This window comes from Lycium ferocissimum, chromosome 12 (genome assembly GCF_029784015.1).
Source record: "Lycium ferocissimum isolate CSIRO_LF1 chromosome 12, AGI_CSIRO_Lferr_CH_V1, whole genome shotgun sequence".
Taxonomy (NCBI): domain Eukaryota; kingdom Viridiplantae; phylum Streptophyta; class Magnoliopsida; order Solanales; family Solanaceae; genus Lycium; species Lycium ferocissimum.
Genome location: NC_081353.1, coordinates 38249387 through 38271586, shown reverse-complemented (window position 1 = coordinate 38271586; position 22200 = coordinate 38249387). Strand labels below are relative to the sequence as shown.

At 35.1% G+C, this 22200-nt stretch overlaps 2 protein-coding genes and 1 long non-coding RNA gene across 3 annotated transcripts; all 3 read left to right on the top strand.

Annotated features, from left to right (window-relative positions):
* The first annotated feature begins 488 nt into the window (after nucleotides 1–488).
* Nucleotides 489–2571, top strand: LOC132040132 (polygalacturonase-like). The gene is made up of 4 exons (XM_059430747.1): nucleotides 489–923; nucleotides 1485–1774; nucleotides 1887–2115; nucleotides 2191–2571. Exons 1-4 carry the CDS (start codon nucleotides 489–491, stop codon nucleotides 2407–2409), a joined length of 1173 nt encoding a protein of 390 aa, XP_059286730.1. The 3' UTR covers nucleotides 2410–2571.
* A 9877-nt stretch (nucleotides 2572–12448) lies between these two features.
* Nucleotides 12449–13738, top strand: LOC132040134 (probably inactive leucine-rich repeat receptor-like protein kinase At5g48380). Its single transcript, XM_059430748.1, has one exon. It carries the CDS (start codon nucleotides 12572–12574, stop codon nucleotides 13586–13588), a length of 1017 nt encoding a protein of 338 aa, XP_059286731.1. The 5' UTR covers nucleotides 12449–12571; the 3' UTR covers nucleotides 13589–13738.
* A 320-nt stretch (nucleotides 13739–14058) lies between these two features.
* On the top strand, nucleotides 14059–15811 carry LOC132040136 (uncharacterized). The gene is made up of 2 exons (XR_009410571.1): nucleotides 14059–14871; nucleotides 15585–15811. It is a non-coding gene; the product is annotated as an uncharacterized LOC132040136 (long non-coding RNA).
* The last annotated feature ends 6389 nt before the right edge of the window (nucleotides 15812–22200 follow it).

The following is a 22200-nucleotide window of genomic DNA, read 5'->3' as shown; positions in this document are numbered from 1 at the left end:
AAGGGAAGGCTACATAGCGTTATGGGCATTATTTTTCTTTTTAATGTTTGTTTGTATGTAACAGAATACAACTCCATTGCTAACATTAAAAGTCATTTAATTAATATTCAAATGTATAAGAAATATAAACTCGCCATCTGATTAAACTTTTTCCCCTCAGTTTTCTCCTTAAAATAAGGTGCCAACAATTTGTTGATTTCCCCATGTGTTTGCTTATGTTGGATAGTTATCTGAAGTCTTATTTTCCCAAATCCCAGCATGACCAATATGGAAGAAAAACCTAACTTTCATTGAAGTCTAAAAGCATCTATTAAAAAATCTTTACTTTTTTAACTTCTTTTTATTCATTAAAGTCTTATTTTCCAAAATCCAAAGCCTATAAATATCCCTCTACACTACTCCAATTCCTCATCACCTCCATTTGATCAATCCTTTGAATCCCTCCAAATTGTTTTTAGCAATTTAGCAAAAACATGCTGATGAGCAAAATGACTCCATTAGCAATTTTTCCACTTCTCTTCATCTTTTTCTTCAACTTATCATTAGCAGCAAATACCATTTACAATGTTCAAAATTATGGAGCAAAATCCAATGGCCAGACAGATTCATCAAATGCCCTTTTGAGTGCATGGGCAGCAGCCTGTGCTTCAACTAGCCCGGCCACTATTTACGTGCCGCGTGGAAGTTACTTGATTCGCAACGCATACTTCAATGGCCAAACATGCAAGAGCAACGCTATCACTATGCAAATTGATGGCACTCTCTTAGCTACCTCTGATTATAATGTTATTGGCAATGAAGGAAGTTGGATAAAGTTCGAACAAGTCACCGGAGTTTCCATTCATGGTGGAACCTTTGATGGTCAAGGTTCTGGTCTTTGGGCTTGCAAAACCTCTGGCAAGAATTGCCCTAAGGGAACTACGGTACGTAAAGTTTTCCATGGAATCTTTTTTTCATTGTGTGATTGATGAGTAGACATAAAAAAATTTTGTAATAATAATATATTAGCAAATGCGAGAGTATACTATAAAAAATAGGAATTAACGCGCAACAGATAAATTCTGTAGCTAAACAATAAAATTCGTTTGATAATCCTATTTAATGACAGATTGTCAAGAAAATTTGTACCTACGTACTAAATAACGACAAATTAGCGATGAATTCGTAGCTAATTTCATACTTTTTTTTTTTTTTTTGTAGTTTGATGAAAATTTTGAATCCTAAAAATCAATAATATGTAGTGCCTAACTGTTAATTGGATGATCAAGTAATAAGAAGTAAAAATGTTGAGATAGTTAAGGAAAATGACTTCCGCTTTTCCCATCTTGACATCTACCGAAGTCCAATAAAATCATGACTTTCTGGTGAAAAAAAAAATCCAGAAAAATGATGTCCTTGGTACCAAATATCTGTAGTGCCAAGGAAGAATTGAATATCATTTCAAACTAGCACAATAATCTTTTTTACTTTAAATTTTGGTGTAGGCATTAGCATTTTACAACTCAAACAACATCGTAATCAACGGAGTAACTGCACAAAATAGCCAAATGTTCCATATTTTGGTAGACGGATGCCATAATGTGAAGCTACAAGGAGTGAAGGTCTCATCTCCTGGAAATAGCCCCAACACAGATGGAATTCATGTACAATCATCGTCAGGAGTCAGCATTATGAACTCAAATATTGGTACTGGAGATGATTGTATCTCTATTGGCCCTGGAAATTCTAACTTATGGATCGAAGGCATTGCTTGTGGTCCTGGCCATGGAATAAGGTTCGGAACATAATAATCTAATACTAATTACTATTTAGAGAAAGTTGATTTTTATTTTAATTGGTTTATCTTGTCAACTAAAATGTATGTCCAAAACTTGATATTGGTGCAGCATTGGAAGCTTAGGTTGGGAAGTGCAAGAGGCTGGAGTTCAAAATGTGACAGTTAAAACTGTGACTTTCACTGGAACAGAGAATGGTGTGAGGGTAAAAACTTGGGCAAGGCCTAGCAATGGCTTTGTTAGAGGTGTTCTCTTTCAACATATTGTTATGGCTAATGTTCAAAACCCAATCATCATAGACCAAAATTACTGCCCTAATCACGAAAATTGTCCTCATCAGGTAATTTTTGATGATAAGATTAATGATTAATTCAAGATCATACTCCCTTAGTCTAAAATTTCTTTATTTTGTTAGGACTTGGGCATGAAAATAAGTGACATAACGTATCAAGACATACATGGAACATCAGCTACAGAAGTTGCCGTGAAATTGGATTGTAGCAAAGCGAATCCATGTACCGGAATAGCACTTGAAGATGTGAATCTGAGTTACAAAGATCGTCGAGCTGAAGCTTCATGTGTTAATGCTGGAGGAAGAGCTTCTGGTTTAGAACAACCTACGGGGTGCTTATAAATAAGAAGAAAACAGATACTAAAAATTTATTTGTATAACATTATATTGCATACTTTAATTTACAAGATGAAAATAGAGCTGATAATTACTATACAGAATGAGCTGGACACTCTAATTAATAATGTAATTTTATTTTTTATGTTACTTGTTCGGAGGCTGTCCTAGCAAGCTCCAACATTTAAGTTATTCTAGATTCTTTTGTAATGTATTGAATATACTGGTTGTTCTATTGCTCTTTAATTCATGTATGATGTAACATTCAATGTCTAATGAAATGTACAACACAGAAAGCTTATATATTTAGGGCATGCCCTTCTCCGAAACTCCTGTTAGGGGGTGTTTTTTCCTTTGCAAGCTTTATGTTGCGCGACTTTAAATTAGTCAGAACGGTAAATTTCGAATACCATAGGGAAAGAGTCCCTAGATTATTGTCTTCAATTGAAAAAAAAATAAAAAAATCAAACTAATAAAAAAGGTGGCAAACTAAAAGACTTGAAAAACTTTCCATTTTTCGTCCGCTTCATTTATTCAGATATCAAGTTTTTTCAATAAAATAATCCTAGAGCTTAAATTAAAGATTTAAAGATATCTTATCGAAGTTGTCAATAAGGTCCTTGGTAGTTGGGACCAAAATAATAAGTATCCCTAAAAGGTCGATAAAGGACCACCAAATCCTAGTTTTTTATATTTGTTATACAGGATATGGTGTCAAGTCCATATTTCTTAATTGTTTGATTTTCTCATTCCACGTCGCGCGCCCGGTATATCTTTTGAACTTGACTAATTCAAATTCATTTTTTTGTGCGAATTGCCCTTCAAAAGCATTGTTCTTTAATTTTCGTCCCTCAAATTGATAATCTTTAATTTTTGTTCATCGCCTAATATCTTAAGGTTTTGAGTTTGAATCCCACTTCAGTCAAAAAAAAAAAAAAAAATTTCACAAGACAGAAGTTTAGTTTCGCAAGGCCAGGAGAATTTTGCATGAAATCTCTGTCTTGCGAATCCAAACTTTACCTTGCAAATTTTTTTAAAAATTTTGAAGGCAGGGGTTCGAACTAGAAACCAAGAGGTTCTAACGAAGGACAAAAATTAAAGACCACCCCAAAATAAGAGCATTCCTGCAAATTGTCCTTTCAAATTCGCGTCGAAAAGTCTCAGATAGAAAAATAACTTGTTGTCTATTAAAAAAGACTTCATTCACACGATTCGAATCCAAAACGTATAGTTTAAAATGTTAAAATACTAATTTCTGCCCACCACAACTTTATTGAGGGTTGTCAAGGGTCAATCATCCACACTTGAAGTTTGAGAAAACTAAATGAAGTTTCGGTAGAAAGTATTTTATCATCTAAAGTGAAATTTTCAATACTAACTAGGTTTAGTCTAAGCCTGTCAACCGGTTTTGGTTAACCGGTTGAAACCAGTAACCGGACTGGTAAAACCGAAACCGGTGGAATCGGTTTACCGGTTCCGGTCAACCGTTTAATACATACCGGTCCGGTTTCGATTTTTTTGGAACCGGAACCGGACCGGTTAAACCGGTAAAACCGATCAGAATTAAAAAAAATAAATTAAAATGTTGCCATTGGGACATGGGCTGGACCGTTGGCCAACTATAAGAATCTGTTGGACGAGTTTTAAATTTAAATTGAAAAGGGAAGGCTACATAGCGTTATGGGCATTATTTTTCTTTTTAATGTTTGTTTGTATGTAACAGAATACAACTCCATTGCTAACATTAAAAGTCATTTAATTAATATTCAAATGTATAAGAAATATCAACTGCCACCTGATTGAAAACCCCTCAGTTTTCTCCTTAAAATAAACAATTTGTTGATTTCCCCATGTGTTTGGTTATTAGTTATCTGAAGTCTTATTTTCCCAAATCCCAGCATGACCTATTACTTTCAAAAAGCATCTATTAAAAAATCTTTACTTTTTTAACTTCTTTTTATTCATTAAAGTCTTATTTTCCAAAATCCAAAGCCTATAAATATCCCGTTACACTACTCCAATTCCTCATCATCACCTCCATTTGATCAATCCTTTGAATCCCTCCAAATTGTTCTTAGCATTTTAGCAAAAACATGCTGATGAGCAAAATGACTCCATTAGCAATTTTTCCACTTCTCTTCATCTTTCTCTTCAACTTATCATTAGCAGCAAATACCATTTACAATGTTCAAAATTATGGAGCAAGAAAGACTTGCCTCTAATAGGTTTCAGCGCTCAAAAGCAAGAAAGACTTCTTGTTTACAAATACATGCATAATGGAAGCCTTCATGAATGGCTGCACTCTAACGAAGAAAAGGCCAAGGTTTTGGACTTCCCCCTGAGAGTTAAAATTGCACTTGGGATAGCAAAAGGCCTGGCTTGGCTTCATCATGGGTACGAATTACGCGTTACACACGGAAGCATAAGCACAAGATGCATCTTGCTAGATCAAAATTTTGTACCAAAAATATCCAACTTTTGGGAAGCCAAATTTTGGAGTAAGAATGACTTTGCATTAAGTTGGAGTCTTTTTCCAGTAGCTGAATATTCAGGTTTAGGTTCTTACAAGCAAGATATCTACTGCTTTGGTGTTGTGCTTCTCGAGCTTGTAATAGGGAAGGAGCCACATGAATTGACCAGCTCGAGAAATTTTTCACTATGCATTGAAAATCTTTTGATTGAGTATAATTAAAGTAGACAACAATTTGTTTTTGTTTCTTATCTCTAGGACTTTGATTAAGGTAGAAGTATTACTTTTACTTTATGTCTTTCTTTTACTATTAGTTGAATCAGAATTTTTAATAAGAGAATTCAAAATATAAAGAAGTTGACACATGAAGAAACCAAAACGGTTCAATATATAGTATATATACTTTTCCAAAATTATCCATCTACATTAAGTTCGATGAAGGGTGTCAATTACGTCCCCTTAGATGTAAACTTAATTCATTTGTTCCTCTTTTTAATCATTGCTTAAACAAGGTCAAGAGTTAGAGAATTCACTTTCTTGTGATTGCTGACTATTACGTCTGTGGCTACAACAACGAAAAAAAAAAAAGTAACAAAGAGAGCACCACTTCCTACTAAAAACAATAGTGATTCCTAGCCAAAATTTGCATAGATCAAAATATATTTCATCAATATAACTTGAAAATATATTTAAGAAGAAAAGAAACTATAGAATAAGCAAAAACATTCGCAAAAAGTATATTAACAAAGAAGAATAAATCCACCTGATGTGAGGCGTGTATATTATTTTTTTGTGTGGCAAATAATGAACATGTATGATACATTAAAAGAATAATGATTTTACTAAAAGAAGAATTCATTAATTAACTTGAAAACTTTCTATAATGCAAGGTGACAAATAACATAAAAAATAATCCTATCAAAAAATAATCATACTTTTGATCTATTGGAGGTTGGCTGAAGTAAACCAAGCAGAAAAATTAATGGATTCCTGATAGAACTAAGAGAAATAGGATAATGTGATAACATAATCTTTTACATTAACCATATGGACCATGAGACTGGGATAGAGGCTTAGCCCATCCAAAACTCCCATAATGTGAAACATTCCTACATATTATTTTACATATATAAGTGGGAATTAAAAGTTTTATATCCCTCACATTGAACTTTGATCCAATGAAGCTTTTACATGTGGCTTTTGTGTCTTTTTCCTTATTGCATATTCTTACTTTTACAATTTTTTTTTTTTTTTTAATGACATTTCACTTCGGACCTTTGTAATTGGTTAATATTATATATAGTAACTTTTTACGAATTTATTTTTTGCTCCTTATTAAATTATTTTTACTCCTTTATCTCAAAATAACCCCTCTTTTGGAATTTTTGTTGTTGTGTTAGATGATTCTAGAAGATGAAAACATGAGTTTTGTTAATACAGGTGAAAAGAAAATACATCTTTAAAATCTTAAATGAGTTCAAGATAAGCGCAAAATGAGTTTGAAGCAGGGCGGAGCTGGAGTGTCGACAACAGTTTCGATCGAACCCAGTAACTTTGGTTCACAAACTTTGTATTTAAACGATAAAATATTAATTTAGTATTGAATAACTTAAAAAATAAGAATACAGAACCCATAAATTTCAAATGTTGGCTCTACATCTAAATTAAAGTAAATAATTTCGTTAACAATGAAAGTTAAAATGTTTGAGACTAGCACGGGCCTCATGAAACTAGTATGTACAAATATAACTATATCAAACTAGTAGGTACAAATACAACTATATCTATATCTATACATCTGAAATGAGGGAGCTGACTACTTATAAAACACAACATACAAAGAAGAGCAAATATGACGAATGCCTGGTGCATCCAGAATACGTTAAGGCTGTGAATGAAGGCATATGTTTTCAAGTTAAGGTTGGTTTTATAATATTTATAGCCAAGAAAATTAAACTTAAAACTGACCTAGAAATCTGAAAAGGCCCCCTGAAAGTCCAAGCATCACCACACTTTAATATGTATTTAAAGGGAAATTATGAATTTATTATGAGTGCTTTTAACATTTTTGTACGTTGAATTTTTTTGGAACTCTAAGCGTCAGCAAATAGTTGATCCAATTACCCGTATTTAAGCCACTTTAATTTCTTGTGTTTAAAGGGGTAATTAATATTTTGTACTTTTGTTAATTTAGATAATTACTCCAATTTATTGCAATCCTTCTAGTAATTAAATTAAGCAGGGTAAAAATGTCGTTCAACATTTGGTGGACATTTTAGTAATTCAACATTTGATGATAGATTATTTAGTTTATTAATTATTAATAAAAGTTTTTTTCTTCAAGAATAAATTATACCTGCATATGAATCTGTAAATATTTTTGATACAATAACTTGGAATATAAGAGGAGTTAAGTCCAGAGGGGCTTTCCAAAGACTTAAATTTCTTACCAAAATGCACAAGCTTCAAATAGTTGCTATTCTAGAACCTTTTATAGATAAAGATTACATAAATCTACACAAGAGATGGATAGGTATGGATAACTGTTGCAGCAATATAAATGGTAAGATTTGGATCTTCTGGACTTCTTTATTTGAGGCCTCAGAAATCTACAATGACCCTCAACAAGTCACAATGGAATTCAAACAGAAGGATAATGCTGAAGTTTTTTGGATGACATCTATTTATGCCAAAAACAAGGAGCACTTAAGAAGACCTCTCTGGGAAAGCTTACAAAACTGTAGCCAGATAATTAATGGCCCTTGGTGTTTATCTGGAGACTTCAATGTTATTATGAATGCTGAAGAGAAGAAAGGAGGAAGCCCTCATAGGATGCAGAAAAGCTGGAATTTCATTGACTGTATGGAAGAATGTGGCTTGGTAGATGCAGGTTTCTCAGGTCCAAGATTTACATGGTGTAATGCAAGGGACAAAAGGCATATAATATGGAAACGATTAGACAGGGTTCTAATCAATCAAGAGTGGACTGCAAAGTTTCCTAGAATCAGTATAGAACATCTAGCAAGCACAGGATCTGATCACACTCCGTTGCTAGTTAAAAGCTCAAATACTGAATTCCAAGGAGTAAAATACTTCAAATTTCTTAATTTTTGGACTGAACATCCTAATTTCAAGGCTATTGTGGAAGAAACCTGGCAAGAAAGTATTCAAGGCAACTCCATGTGGAAATTCCAACAGAAGCTGAAAACTCTTAGTAAAAATCTCAGCAAATGGTCAAGAGAACAAATTGGTAATATTCACAACCATGTCAAAGATTGGGAAAACAAGATGCAGGCTTGTGGAAGAGAAATACATTGATGACACCAAGACTGAGGCAAGAGAAGAAGTACATAAGGCTCAAGCAATGTACACCAAGTGGCTCAAATGTGAGGACTCCTTATTGAGACAAAAGGCTAACATAAGATGGCTAGAAGAAGGGGGTTCAAACACCAAATATTTTCACTCTGTTATCAAAGACAGAAGGAGGAGACTTACTATACATAGAATGAAAGATCAAGAGGGTCAGTGGCTAAATGGAGACAAGGATATTAGTGATGAAGCAATTAGACATTTTGAAAAACTATTCAAAGAAGATGGAAGTCCAAATTTACAATATCTAGACTGTATCAATCAAGTTATCACCCAGGAAGAAAATGACTCACTCATTATTATTCCCACAGAAGATGAGATTAAAACTGCAGTGTTTGGACTTAATCCAAATAGTGCTCCAGGTCCAGATGGGTTCAATGGTCTTTTTTATCAAAATTGTTGGGAGATTATAAAATATGATCTCATAGATATGATCCATAGTTCCTTAAAGGGTCCCAACTTACAACATTCTTTTCCAGCACATGTATTGTTCTCATTCCTAAAGTAGAGAACCCCTCTTCCTACTCTGAAATGAGACCAATCAGCCTCTCAAATTTTTCTCACAAAGTCATTTCCAAAATATTGAGCAACAGACTGGCACAAATACTTCCAAGACTTATATCAGAGAATCAACCAGGATTTGTTCATGGAAGGTTAATCACTGAAAATGTATTATTTGCTCAAGAGATAACTCATGGTATTAGAAACAAAAAGAAGGGTGAAAATGTGATTATCAAGTTAGACATGTCAAAGGCATATGACAGAGTAAATTGGCAATTCATTATGGCTGTTTTAAGAAGATATGGCTTCTCAGAAATATGGGTAGACTTGATTTGGAGATCTATATCGAATATCTGATACTCTATTCTAATCAATGGTACCAGCAATGGATTTTTTCACTCTACTAGAGGCTTGAGGCAAGGTGATCCCTTATCCCCAGCCCTATTTGTTTTAGGTGCTGAGGTATTATCTAGAATGTTAAACAGACTCAAGGATAACCACATGTATACAGGCTTCTCAATGTCAAGATTTGGACCCCAAATATCATACCTTGCATATGCAGATGATGTTATTATCTTCACTTCATGGGATCAACTATCTCTTAACTTGGTTAATCATGTCCTACAGAATTACAGTAAATGTTCTGGGCAGCTGATCAATGATGATAAAAGCTTTTTTCTTGTCAGTCCTAATACCAAAACAAAAGAGCTATCCAGAATCAAAGAAATTTCAGGATACAAGCACAAAGAATTTCCTTTTATCTATCTTGGATGTCCTATATATGTCGGTAGAAAACTCAATTCTACCTTCACTGATTCTGTTACAAAAGTGGTGAGAAAAACATCAGGTTGGCAAGGAAAACTTCTATCTACTGGAGGGAAAGTTGTTCTCATCAAACATGTTTTACAATCCCAACCTATCTACCTTCTAGCTGCTATGACACCTCCCAATGAATTTTTTCTTCAAATTGAAAGATACATGACTAGATTCTTTTGGGGATCAAGTGATGAAAAGAAGAGACACCATTGGAGTTCATGGGCAAAAATGTATTATCCTATCAGAGAAGGTGGACTTGGTTTCAGAAAACTGAAAGATATCAGCGATGCATTGGCTATGAAAAGATGGTGGAGATTCAGAACTGCTAATTCTATTTGGGCCAACTTTCTCAAAACAAAATATTGTAGATTGGCTCATCCTGTTGACAGAAAATGGAGAGCAGGTTTATCTCATGGATGGCAAAGTATTCTAGCAGTAAAAGACAAAGCTGAAGAACAAATATTATGGAAGGTTAATTCTGGTTCATCAAGTTTATGGTGGGACAACTGGACAGGTTTTGGTGCCATTGCTCAGATTATAAATCATAATGATCCTAACAGACTTCAAGTTGTTAAGGATCTAATTGAAAATGGGCACTGGAACATTGACCATCTGCACTTACCTGAATATTTAGCAGAAGCTATTCTCAGTATACCAATAGGGAATCCACAATGTCTTGACACACCAATTTGGATGCCTTCTACTAATGGAAAATTCTCAACATCTTCAGTATGGGAGATTAACAGATAGAGCAAGGCTCCAGATCATTTTCTTCATAATATTTGGCACAAAGCTACACCTTTCAAGATGTCCTTCTTAGTATGGAAATTGTTAAAAAACAAACTCCCATTTGATAATATAATTAGCGGAATCGGTATTGAGGTGGATATTAAATGTTGTTGTTGCAATGAGGCTAAGGATGAAACTATCCATCACTCCTTCATAGATGGAGACCTGGCAAGAGTTATATGGAATTATTTTGGGACCCCTCTTGGAATCCCGTGGGAACCAGGCTCCATCAGAACCCAAATGATGAGATGGTGGACATTCAAGCCCAGAAATTGCTTACACAAAGATCTACTCAAAATTATTCCTATATTTATTTTATGGGAAATATGGAAGGCTAGATGTGCCTATAGATATGGAAAGAAAAAGGTTTCAAACATCAGAATCATTTACCAGATCTTTTATCATATAAAATGGATAGTATCAAAGACCAACTCTACTATTCAATGGGTATGGAAATGGCAGGATCTCACCAATCAAGTTATAAGCAGCTCACATAAGATTGATTGCGTTATAGTTAGGTGGATCCGACCTCCAATGGGTTGGATAAAACTCAATACTGATGGCAGTCACAATGCAGCTGATTCTATTGGAGCGGGAGGAATAGTTAGAGATAATAATGGAAAAATGATCATGGCCTTTGCTAAATACATGGGAATGGGCAGCAGTAATTTGGCAGAAGCAAAGCTATAATCTATGGCTTACAATGGTGTATTTCACAGAATTTTCAAAATATTGTTCTGGAAAGTGATTCCCTAATCGTTGTTAACATAATAAAGGGCAAAAGCAGCACAGCTTGGCAGCTTCAAGATGCAATAGATGATATCAGTAGAATGCTCTCTCAAACTTCCAACAAAGTTCAACATTGTTATAGGGAGGCAAATCAAGTTGCGGATGCTCTAGCCAAATGGAGGATGGAGGATCGGGAAAAACAATTTCATGATACTAAAGATCTTCCAAAACAAGCTGGTGGCGCTTACTACCTAGATTTTCAAGAGATAGCCTCCATAAGACATAAACAAAGAAAGAACATACTTATTTAAATAGTTTTTTGATCTTAAATATTTCTCCCTGTAAATTAGACTAAGAAAAACTTCAGGGGTTTAGTCACATCTAACCTCTGTTATTCTGTAACCGCTCTTTTTGTGATGAAATAAAAGGAAGCACCTCCTTAAGGTGTAAATTACATTAAAAATAAATAAATATTATAAATAGTATTTAAGTGAAGGGTAAAATGGTTTTATTTTAACTTTTGAAGGGTATTATTGTAATCTAACTTTCAACTATGGAGCTTCCCACTTTTAATAATATATGATGATATGATGTATTTAAGACTTATTCTGAATTGACTTAGTTTCAAATTTAATTGTCAATTTTCTATGAGTATTATGCTGAAAATGGCCTCGACCAAACAGAATCATAGAACCCAAAGGACAAATCCAAAGATTGTAGAACTTTTGAAGTCTCAATTTGTATGCTTAAAGTGGTAGAACTACATTCACATATAATTAGTCATTAAAATATACTCATAAGTTTTCAGTTCATGACATTAACATCTTGCAGTTTCTTTATTTAGATAGCTTTTATTTGCATCTTGTAAATAAGAGAAGTTGACTATAAGTGTGTATACTAATAGAATAAATCACCTTCTAAAAAAAAGGGGGAAACTGAGGCAAAATTGTCAACAACTGGATACACTTAAACATAAGGAGAATTGGAGAAATCATTGGTATTAAGTAGTTGACTTCATTGTGTTATATATGTAGGATTGACTCAACAATATACATGTTAGAATATTATGTAAATATTTAGTTAGATGGTAACTAAATATTTACATAATATTCTAACAATACAATCATATTATTGACAGCTTTTCAGATGGAGAAAATTCTTGGAAAGCAACTATACGATTGCTTAGTTATTTTATTTTTTTGATTTTTGTACTTAACCATTAACTGTAAATCTTATATATTGCTCATTTCCTCTTTATAAATTCTGTTTATTCTTGTTTAATGCAATTCTCTTGTTTTATAATCTCCCAGAGTTCCATCCATTCTTATTTGACTATTCACTTATCCCAATTTCCATATGTTTGAAGCCTTTAAGCCGAGAACATCGAACCATGAAGTCAAGAATCATCAATAAATATAGACAAAAATTGAAGCTTTTTCCATTGCTACAATTAGTATAAAATTGAAGTATAATCATTCTTCAGAGAGATTTTCTATGCTGAGGTTCAAGATTTTGCAGGAAGTTTCTCAAAATATGGAGAAAACCAATTTCAGAACAAGACCTCTCTTTTTCAGTTGCTCATTTCTTGGCTTTCTATTGATATTACTTAGCACAATTTGTGTCTGCAGTGCAGCAGAGAGTGATTTTTATTGCTTGAAATCGATAAAAGATTCATTACAAGATCCTTTCAATTCTTTGGGCTCCTGGGATTTCAGAAATGCTATCGAAGATTCCATATGTCATTTTGCAGGAATTCAATGCTGGCATGATTATGATAATAAGGTAATGAACCTCAGACTTTCAAACTTAGGACTAATAGGTGAGTTTCCTCGAGGGATTCAAAATTGTACAAGCTTGACAGGTTTAGATCTTTCTGGCAACAAGTTGTATGGAACTATCCCTTCTAATATTTCAGTAATAGTTGAACATGTTACAACACTTGATCTCGGAAGTAACCTATTTTCTGGCAATATACCGCCTGATATAGCTAATTGTGCATACCTTAACTTTCTAATGTTGGACAACAATAATCTAAGAGGTGAAATTCCAAGAAGAATAGGATCTTTGCCTCGCCTTGAGATATTCAGTGTAGCCAACAATTACTTGACTGGGTCAGTGCCATCATTTGTTAACGTACAAATCACAGCTGACAGTTTTGCAAACAATTCTAGGCTTTGTGGGAAGCCCTTGAAAGAATGTGAGTATTCTGAGGACTTTGAGGATTCTTGGATATGGAAACATATTGATTATGCTTCATTCATCCAAGCATTTGTGGTCGGTTTAGTACTTTTCTATGCATTAGTTTTAGTATTTTGCTTATTTCAATTTCCTACCAAGGCTATCAACAAGATCGTTTCATTGAACAAATCGAAGCTGAGGAGAAAGGAACATTTAAGTCCACGAAGTGATTCACCAGGTGACGAGGAATTAAGCAGCCACCAGAAGGTAAAGATTTTGCTAGCCTTTCAGCTTTTCCCCTCTGCACTGTTAGCTACATATTTGTTGCTGTAGTTCTAGTTTAGTGATTGGTCATTGCAAATCCATCATGATACATATATATTCTTGACTGGAGAACTGAATGGAGGCAAAACTTTTTATTCGATGATTGATGAGTATACATGTTATTTTAGCAATTCATCCACACAAAAGAGGGGGTGAATTGTGTCTTCCCCGATTTTCCCGAGTTAAAGAACCTGATTCTTTAACATCAGTAAACTAGACACAAACTGAAAGTGAAGTGCGAAAATTAAAGTACACAAGCAGTTTTACGTGGAAAACTCCTTGCTCAAGGGAGCAAAAAACCACAACCTACCCTCATAGGATTTACCTCAAGACTTCACTATCTCCAAGAGCAGTTTTAGGTTACAATTCTATAATCAAAGGGACTAAATCTAGTACCTTAACCCCTGCAATCAACTTTGAATGTAGCTACTGTTATACCCCATTTTAACCAGAATCAAAATGGTTTACAACATTTCGGTAATTCCGAGGTTAATTAAAATTAAGGAGTCGCCACCTAATTATCATGGTGAATTAGGACACCTAAAGTTAGTTAAAGTCATTGTTTAAAGTTAACTCCATTTATGATCTACTAAACTTATGAGATTCTAGATAAAAGTTCAATTAATCTAAAGGGAAGGTATTAAGCATCCTTTAAAATCCATTAATAATGGTTAACCGACCGGACTTAGAGTTGATTAAAAAGGCTAAAAGCTCAATGTGAAACATTTTATAAGCCATGATAAGAAGTAGTCTGAAGATATGTTTATAAAATATAATACAGAGTATAAGTTGGCAAAAGTATAATGTTTAGGAAAGCACATTTGATTTTTCTTTTTTGCAAAAAAAATGATTTCAATTTGGCAGAAAGTTTGCACCCCAATGAAAATAGTCACGAACTAATGTCATTTGGCTCGAGCTCTAGTTCAAAGTTAAAACCTTTCCAAATTCTAACATTTAAAAATGAGTTTGTCATTTGACTTCCAAAAATGCTACTGACATTTGCAAAATCAGAAGCTCCTCTTACGAAAGTTAAAAATAATTGTTTATTAACTAAAGTTAAAATCCTAAGTAGTATTCTGTTTTCATAAGACTAAACTCACCACCCAAATAAACAGAGGTAATTTAATCACACAAGTAATAACATATAAAAGGCAAGAGGGAGATAAAATAAACGAGCTTGAATTCGACTTCTGCGAAAGGCTGAAATTCTCTCGACGCAGCTGTTTAACAAAATGGGAATAAGAGAAGATGATGGATGACTTTATGCAGCAGCAGCGTCGTTGAGTCTCGAAGTGAAACTCTTCGGCTCCGGTGTTCATGCAAACAAAGAAAAGAAAGAGAAGATGAGGTTAGAAGTTGGAAATCCAAATTTATCTCATACAGAGATGTAAACATACAGTGAGGAGAGAAAAGTACAACAACTCATGGATTGTACATTCGGAAAAAGTCTCAAGCTCATATTTTACTGAAAGAAGTCATGCTCGAGTTTTTACCAATGCAGTACCTTTCGCAAACATCTTTCTTTCTTTCTTAATAAAGGGAATAATTCTAAACATGTTTACTAAAAGAAAGAACTTGAACAGAGAATGATACTTTAAACTTGTCATATGCATCAGGCACGTAAAGGAATATACTTGCTAAATCATAGTCCCTACTGCATATGTCTATTCACATGGAAATAGAAAGAACCAAAAATAAGATAAGCCCTTCCAACTCAACCACTGATTTATGAAGCATTAAAAGAAAATTTCAGCATAATCCAAGTAATTCATATAGCAGCTCATGATCAGAACTACTAGTCTACTAAACCACATATGTCACAAATACACGAGATATTCTTACACCCTTACATGTGATTTTATAACCAGATTTTGAAAGAAACAAATTAAACTTAAGCACACGACTTCTAAAATCCAAAGATACCTCATGCGAATATATCGAAACCTAAGACGTGATTTTCCTACGATATAAATACGATGTCTTGACGGAAAAGAAAGAAGAGTAGGGTCAAATATTACCTCTTGTGGGTGCAGCGAACTGAGCCGTCGGGGCCTCGAATCTACTCTCTTGTCATGAACAGATCCGAACCTCGACACAAATGAGTTCGGAAAACTCTGTTGCGGCTAAAGTCCGTCGTAACAGAATGAAAGTTTAAACACTTCTAAGGTTTAGAGTAGTGGTCGAAGAAAATGTTTGAGTGTATTAAAGTTTCTAGGTTGCTCAGAAAAAAAAGAAAGAAAAAAAAACCTCCCCTTCGGCTGAGGATTGAAGGAGTATTTATAGGAGTAGAAAATTAGGGCTAGAATTTAGGCGGGATTTCGAAGTGAATAGACGTTTGAATTTCAAAAGAATCAAAGAGAGGAGGTGGGTGTCGACTTATGTAGAGTAAAGAAAAATAAAGTACAATGACAAGAGAATGAACCTTCATGAAAGAGGAAATAACTATCCGTTGCTCGTCTGAAGAGCTAATTCAAATCTTGACTTGTTCTTTTTCGGAGATTTTGAAAAAAAAGAAAGAGAGAGAATCCTTGACGAAAATGGAGTGTACAAAATCTGATCCATGGAGCTTGGAGTTTAACTTTTGTTTAAAGGGGAAAATGGAGTAAAGTAGCGGCTGGCAGGGAAGTTAGGTTTAGGAAAAAGGGTGAAAAAAAAAATCTTATGGGCTGGGTTATGTGATTAATAAGCTAAGTGGGCTGCTGATTTCGGCGAAAATGGGCCAATTGGGCTGGTCTGAAAAAGAGTTTTGTGGGCTGATTGGGTTGAATTAAATGGTCCTTTTCCTCTTATCCTAGTTCATTCTTTGAGCTTCTTTATATCAACAACTTGGGAAATATGTGGAATAATCATGCAATTAGTAATTAATAGTAATAAGCTATAATTTAATGTTATAAATTTACTAATAATAGAGAAACTATAAATATATAGGTAATGTAATAATAAAGTAGAAATATTATATAGGTTAGTTTTACGATTAATATGTAATAAGTATTTAGCAATCTACGAGGTATTAATAAATAATAATAATAATAATAATAATAATAATAATAATAATAAAAATAAGATATTTAGTTTATTAATAAATATTAGAAACTCAAGAAAATGAATTGGAATAAAGGAGGGACAAAATTGGGTGTCAACAGCTACCCTTTTTAAGACTATACTCCTAGTTTGGAAAGCTAAGCAAACTTCACCATTGATCAGCTACAACAATACTTCTGACAAGTAAAATAGGTTACAATTTAGAACCAAATACTCAAGCCTAACCAACTCAAGAACTAAGACAGCTTCTTCCTCTGGAACAAGTTCTTTAATTGATTAGCTTGAATCCTTCACAATGACTGCTATTTGCCTAGAGTAATCTTAGTGTTTGTGCGAAATAGCACGAGCCTCAATAGCAGCAATGCGGTGCTTTATATAGGAGTACCGTTGGCCGAATTCTTCTACACTTATTCCCCAAAACCGAAAGTATTTTGGTTAAGGAATCAATCCCACTTAGATTTGGTTTACTAATTTGCTTCGACCTCCACACGGTTTCTCCTATTTCCTTACCTTTTCCCTTTATGCAATTGTAACAATATTTCCTTGCTGTTCACGAATTCCTTGATTCAATGCGTGTAGTGTTGAGAATGGTATCATCTCCTCCATTGATGATGATGAAAGAAAGGAGGAGGACAAAAGGGTTAGTTCGTGAAAGAGTTGTGTTCGTGTGCAAACAAAGAAAAACTGATTTAGGGTAACACTTCAAGTATCTGAGTTTTGGGTCAAGTTATTAAATGGTTCATTTTAATAAGTTTTGGGCTTGTCTCAACAGTTGGGCTCATGGATGACAACAATTTCCATGGCCCAACTCAGGCATTACTGAGGAATCAATTTTTCTCTATTCCAGAAATTTTCCATTCACTGTAGATATTTTCCAAATACAGAGTTAGTTAGAATATTTATTTTAGTAGCAAATAGGAGAATAGCAGCTGTACAAATTTGTTCTTTTATTGTTTTGTCTTGTAGCACAGCTGTGCAAATTTGTTCTTTTATTTCTTTGTCTTGTAGCACAGCTGTACAAAGTTTCTTTTGTTTTGTAGTAGAGCAGATTGTTATATAACCATGCAAATGAATGAAATAAGATCATCAGAAAATTCTCCACAATTCAGTCTTTTTTCCTAAATTTTCTACATGGTATCGGAGCAATTTTAAGATCTGAATACAAACTTCTCAACCTAATCCTCATTCTCTTTACTCATTCTTCATCTCCTTTCATCATCAATGTCTGCATCAACTGAGAACTCATCCGTCGGAGCAACCTTCGGAAACGGAGGAACCGGTGTCTTGGATCGACCGCCCCTATTTCCTTCATGCTTCTGACTCACCTGGGATGACTCTAGTCATCACACCTTTTGATGGAAATGGCTATGGTGCTTGGAGAAGGTCCATGCTCATAGCACTCTCAGCTAAGAACAAGCTGGGATACATTGAAGGAGACTCAACCATTCCTTCATCTGACACTCCCGAGTTCAAGTTGTGGAGTAGATGTAATGATATGGTAACTTCCTGGCTGCTGAACTCTCTCTCAAAAGAGAAGCTCTCTATGGAAGGACCTTGAAGATAGGTTTGGACAAAAGAGACTCTACCACCGCAAAAAGAACTAGCCGAAGGTTCATCGACATAGCCGGTTATTACACAAAGACGAAGAAAATACTGGGATGAGCTTCGACACTTTATACACCAAAGTGACATGCTCTTGCTCGTAATCGCGGAGGACCTTTTAATGAAGACCCCTCTCGGGTTCTTGTGAACAAGAGACGGAGTTTATGTGTTGCCTTTTACTATCAATCACCCAAGAGTTTCTTTAAGTCTAGTTTCTTTTTGGACTTTCATTTTTAGTTGTTTTCCAATTCCGTAAGCAATCAATCCGATGTAACTTTGTGGCACATTAGGTTGGGGCATTTACCTTTTAATTCAACGAAGAAGTTCGGTTCATTTCTTTCATTCCGATTCCATTGATTGTGCTTGTGAAATTTGCTCCTTTGGCAAGGCAAACCAAGTTACCATTTATTGGTTCCATTAAAACAAAAATCTATTTGAATTAATTCATAGATATGGGGACCTACAATGGATATAGATACTGCCCTTTATAGTAGATGAGTAGGGCAACCTCGGATATATCTTTTAAGTGCCAGAGTAATGCTTTTCCTACTAAGTACTTTATGAAAGACAATTTGGGTCCCTAGAACTGGGAAGGTGACTATCGAATTCTCTTCTCAAGGAATAGCATCAAACATCTTGTGTAGCAACCCCTCAACAAATGGAATTGTGAGGAAACATAGACATTTGCTAGAAAGGCACTCTACATCAATCTAAACTACCTATCCTTATCGGGGAAGAATGCTTCACATCCACCTTCTTGATAAATAGATTTCCTTCTTCTGTTTTTAAATGGTAAAACCCCTCATGAACTTGTCTTTGGTCATCCACCTGATTATAGTTTTCTTAAGTGCTTTGGATGTTTGCCTCTACTGTACCCCCGATAGTCGAAATTTCAACTCAGAATGCGTGTCTTTAGGATATATGGATACAAAGTCATGGAGTTAAAGTCCAGAAAGGTTTTCATATCCAGAGATGTTCATTTTCATGAACACTCTTTTCCTTTTTCTTCTAAATCCAACACTCCTACTGTCACCACTCCTACAACACCAATTCCGTCCCTGTATGAATCCCTCGCCCTTCAACCTAAGGTGATCTCCTAATCATGATTTTTTTTTTATCTTCATTTTCCATCACCTACTCTTGCAATCCGGCACCAGTTGTTATACAAGATGGATGGACAACCTCAAGAGACAATCGGAGAGGGTCCACAAAAGGCCTACATATCTTGATGACTATATTTGTAACTCTATTTTCCTCGGCGGCACGGATTAGTTGTTTTCCGTTTCTTCTCCCTCGCCCTCGTGTTTCCTCATCTGCATTATTTGATTCTAATACCTTTTAATATCACCGAACCAATCATATGAACAAGCTACTCGGTTGGAAGAAAGCCATGAATTCCGAGATTTCCAGAAGCTAATCGGGACTTAGTGGATTTGCCTATTGGAAAGAGGGCGTTTGTAAATGGGTTTTCAAAGTTAAGCAAAAGTCTTGGGACCTTGAAAGATTAAAAGCTATGGTGGTAAGAGGAGACATACAAAAAGTGGGATTGATTTGGAAACTTAAGGCAAACATGTGAGGTGTGTCTTAGTTGCGGTTAAGAAGGGTTGGAGGTTATCCTAATTAGATAGTTCCATTAAAATAAAATCTATCTTTGAATTAAGAAATCATTATACGGCTTGAGGCAAGCGTACGAACGGTGGTATGCACGATTAGCGGCGACTTGCACTTCAAGGGGCCCTTTAAATGATTATTACAAAACGGGTGATTCGGTTTCCTTGTGGGTGTTTATGTTGATACCTACTGAATGATGGATATAGATGGGGGACTTACATTTCTTCCTTGGGCTTGAAATAGTAGAACCTCGATGGTTTGATGGTAAGTCAAAGGAAATTCAACCATTTGAGATCCGTTTCATCTCATGGACCCGTCTTCAAGTTATTTGAAGTGCCAAGAGATTAGTAGGTGCTTTTCCTCAACACCTTTCACAATTTACGCACCTCCAAAGGTTCCTCATTTTTACGGCGTGTATTGGTACGTTTAGACCCCGAGTCGAACCGATTAATAATGCGTCGATTGGCATCGTGTGTGGTCCAAGATCGGTGGTTACTTGTCGGGTCTTGGCGGAGTTTTGTATCTATTTCCTCTTTGTCCTCCGCTCGGCCGAATATGAGTCGATGCGTCGTGTCGTGGCGGGGATTGAATGCTCTCAATCAGTCGAACCGACATGTGCCTCGCACATCGCTAAAAACCGGTTTTCATGAAAGGACGAAGCATGTGGCACGCCATTTCGTAGCAAAGATTCTTATAAAGTCCGATCTCTCTCAATTTTGTGCCATCAAGGATCTTCACTAAATCGCTATCCGGACCATCGCAAACATCTTTCCCTCCAACTTCGAGGGGGTGTTGTAGCATCCTCCTCAGGACAAAGGGTTATCGTGAAAGAGTTGCGTTCGTGTGCAAACAAAGAAAAAAAAGGGAACATAGACATTTGAGTCGAGTTATTAAATGGTTGGGCTTAATAAGTTTTGGGCTTGTCTCTTTGATTGGGCTGATGGAACAATTTCATGGCACTCCTACATCAATCTAAACTACCGTAGATATTATCAAATCAGTTAGTTAGAATATTTATTTTGGTAACGGAAATAGGAGAATGCCAAATTTTCTCACATCCACCTTTTTCTTGATAGAGCGTATTGTTATATAGATGGAACGAAATTCATCAAAATTCTCTTTTTTTTCCTAAATTTTCTACGTAGTATCGTTTTTAAATCGAATACAAACTTCTCAACCCAATCCTCATTCTCTTGAACTTGTCAATGGTCATCCATCCCTTCGGAGCACCTCACTCGATTATAGTCCTTTCTTCAACGGGGATGAAGTGATTGAAATGGATGGTCTCGAGAAGGTCCGTGCTCATGCCTCTACTCCACAAGAACAAGTGGGATACATTGAAGGAGACTCGGCCATTCCTTCGTCGAAAGTTGTGGAGTAGATGTAATGATATAGTAACCTGTACGAACTCTCTCAGAAAGAGATAGCGGAAGTGTTATTTACTGTCTGAAAAGAGCTATGGAAGGACCTTGAAGATACTCCACTGCCAAAAAAGAACTAGTCGATCCGGGGCAAGAAGTTATTACACAAAGATGAAGAAAATCTGGGATGAGCTTGACACTTTATACACCAAAGTGACATGCTCTTGCAACTGTAACTGTGGAGGACCTTTTAATGAAGACCCCTCTGGTTCTTGGTGAAGCAAGAGATGGAGTTTATGTGTTGCCTTTTACTATCAATCAGTCCAAGAGTTTCTTTAAGTCTAGTGTTTCTTTAAGTCAATGTAGTGCTGTTTCTAGTTGTTTTCCATCAAGATGTAACTTTGTCATTTTCATGAACACTCTTTTTGGCAAGGCAAACCTTTTTCTAGTTCATTAAAACAAAATCTATCTTTGAATTAATTCATATTGATACTTACAAAACACCTACCACCACTTCCTTACTATATTAGATGATTTTAGTAGAACTTTGGACATATCTTTTTTAAGTGCCAAGAGTAATGCTTTTCCTATCATACTTGTGCTATGGTTGAAAGACAATTTGGGTCAAGATTAAGTGTATAAGGTCGGATAATGCTCTAGAACTAGGAAGTGGGAGTACTATCAACTTTGCTCTCGAGGAATAGTGCATCAAACATCTTGTGTGCAACCCCTCAATAAAATGGAATTGTAGAGAGGAAACATAGACATTTGCTAGAAACCTCGAGGGACTCTACATCAATCTAAAACTCATGATTTTTTTTGATCTTCTCACATCCACCTTCTTGATAAATAGACCTTCGTTTTTTAAATGGTCATGAACTTGTCTTTGGTCACTTTGATTATAGTTTTCTTAAGTGCTTTGGATGTCTCTGTTTGCCTTCCTAATTTTCAACGCACTTTAAATTAGTGCTTGTGTCTTTTAGGATACAAGACAAAGTCATGGAG

Coding starts and splice junctions, on each gene's coding strand:
- LOC132040132 (XM_059430747.1), top strand. CDS start 489: ATGACTCCATTAGCAATTTTTCCACTTCTCTTCATCTTTTTCTTCAAC. Junction 924..1,484: donor ATTGCCCTAAGGGAACTACG/GTACGTAAAGTT, acceptor ATTTTGGTGTAG/GCATTAGCATTTTACAACTC. Junction 1,775..1,886: donor GGTCCTGGCCATGGAATAAG/GTTCGGAACATA, acceptor ATATTGGTGCAG/CATTGGAAGCTTAGGTTGGG.
- LOC132040134 (XM_059430748.1), top strand. CDS start 12,572: ATGCTGAGGTTCAAGATTTTGCAGGAAGTTTCTCAAAATATGGAGAAA.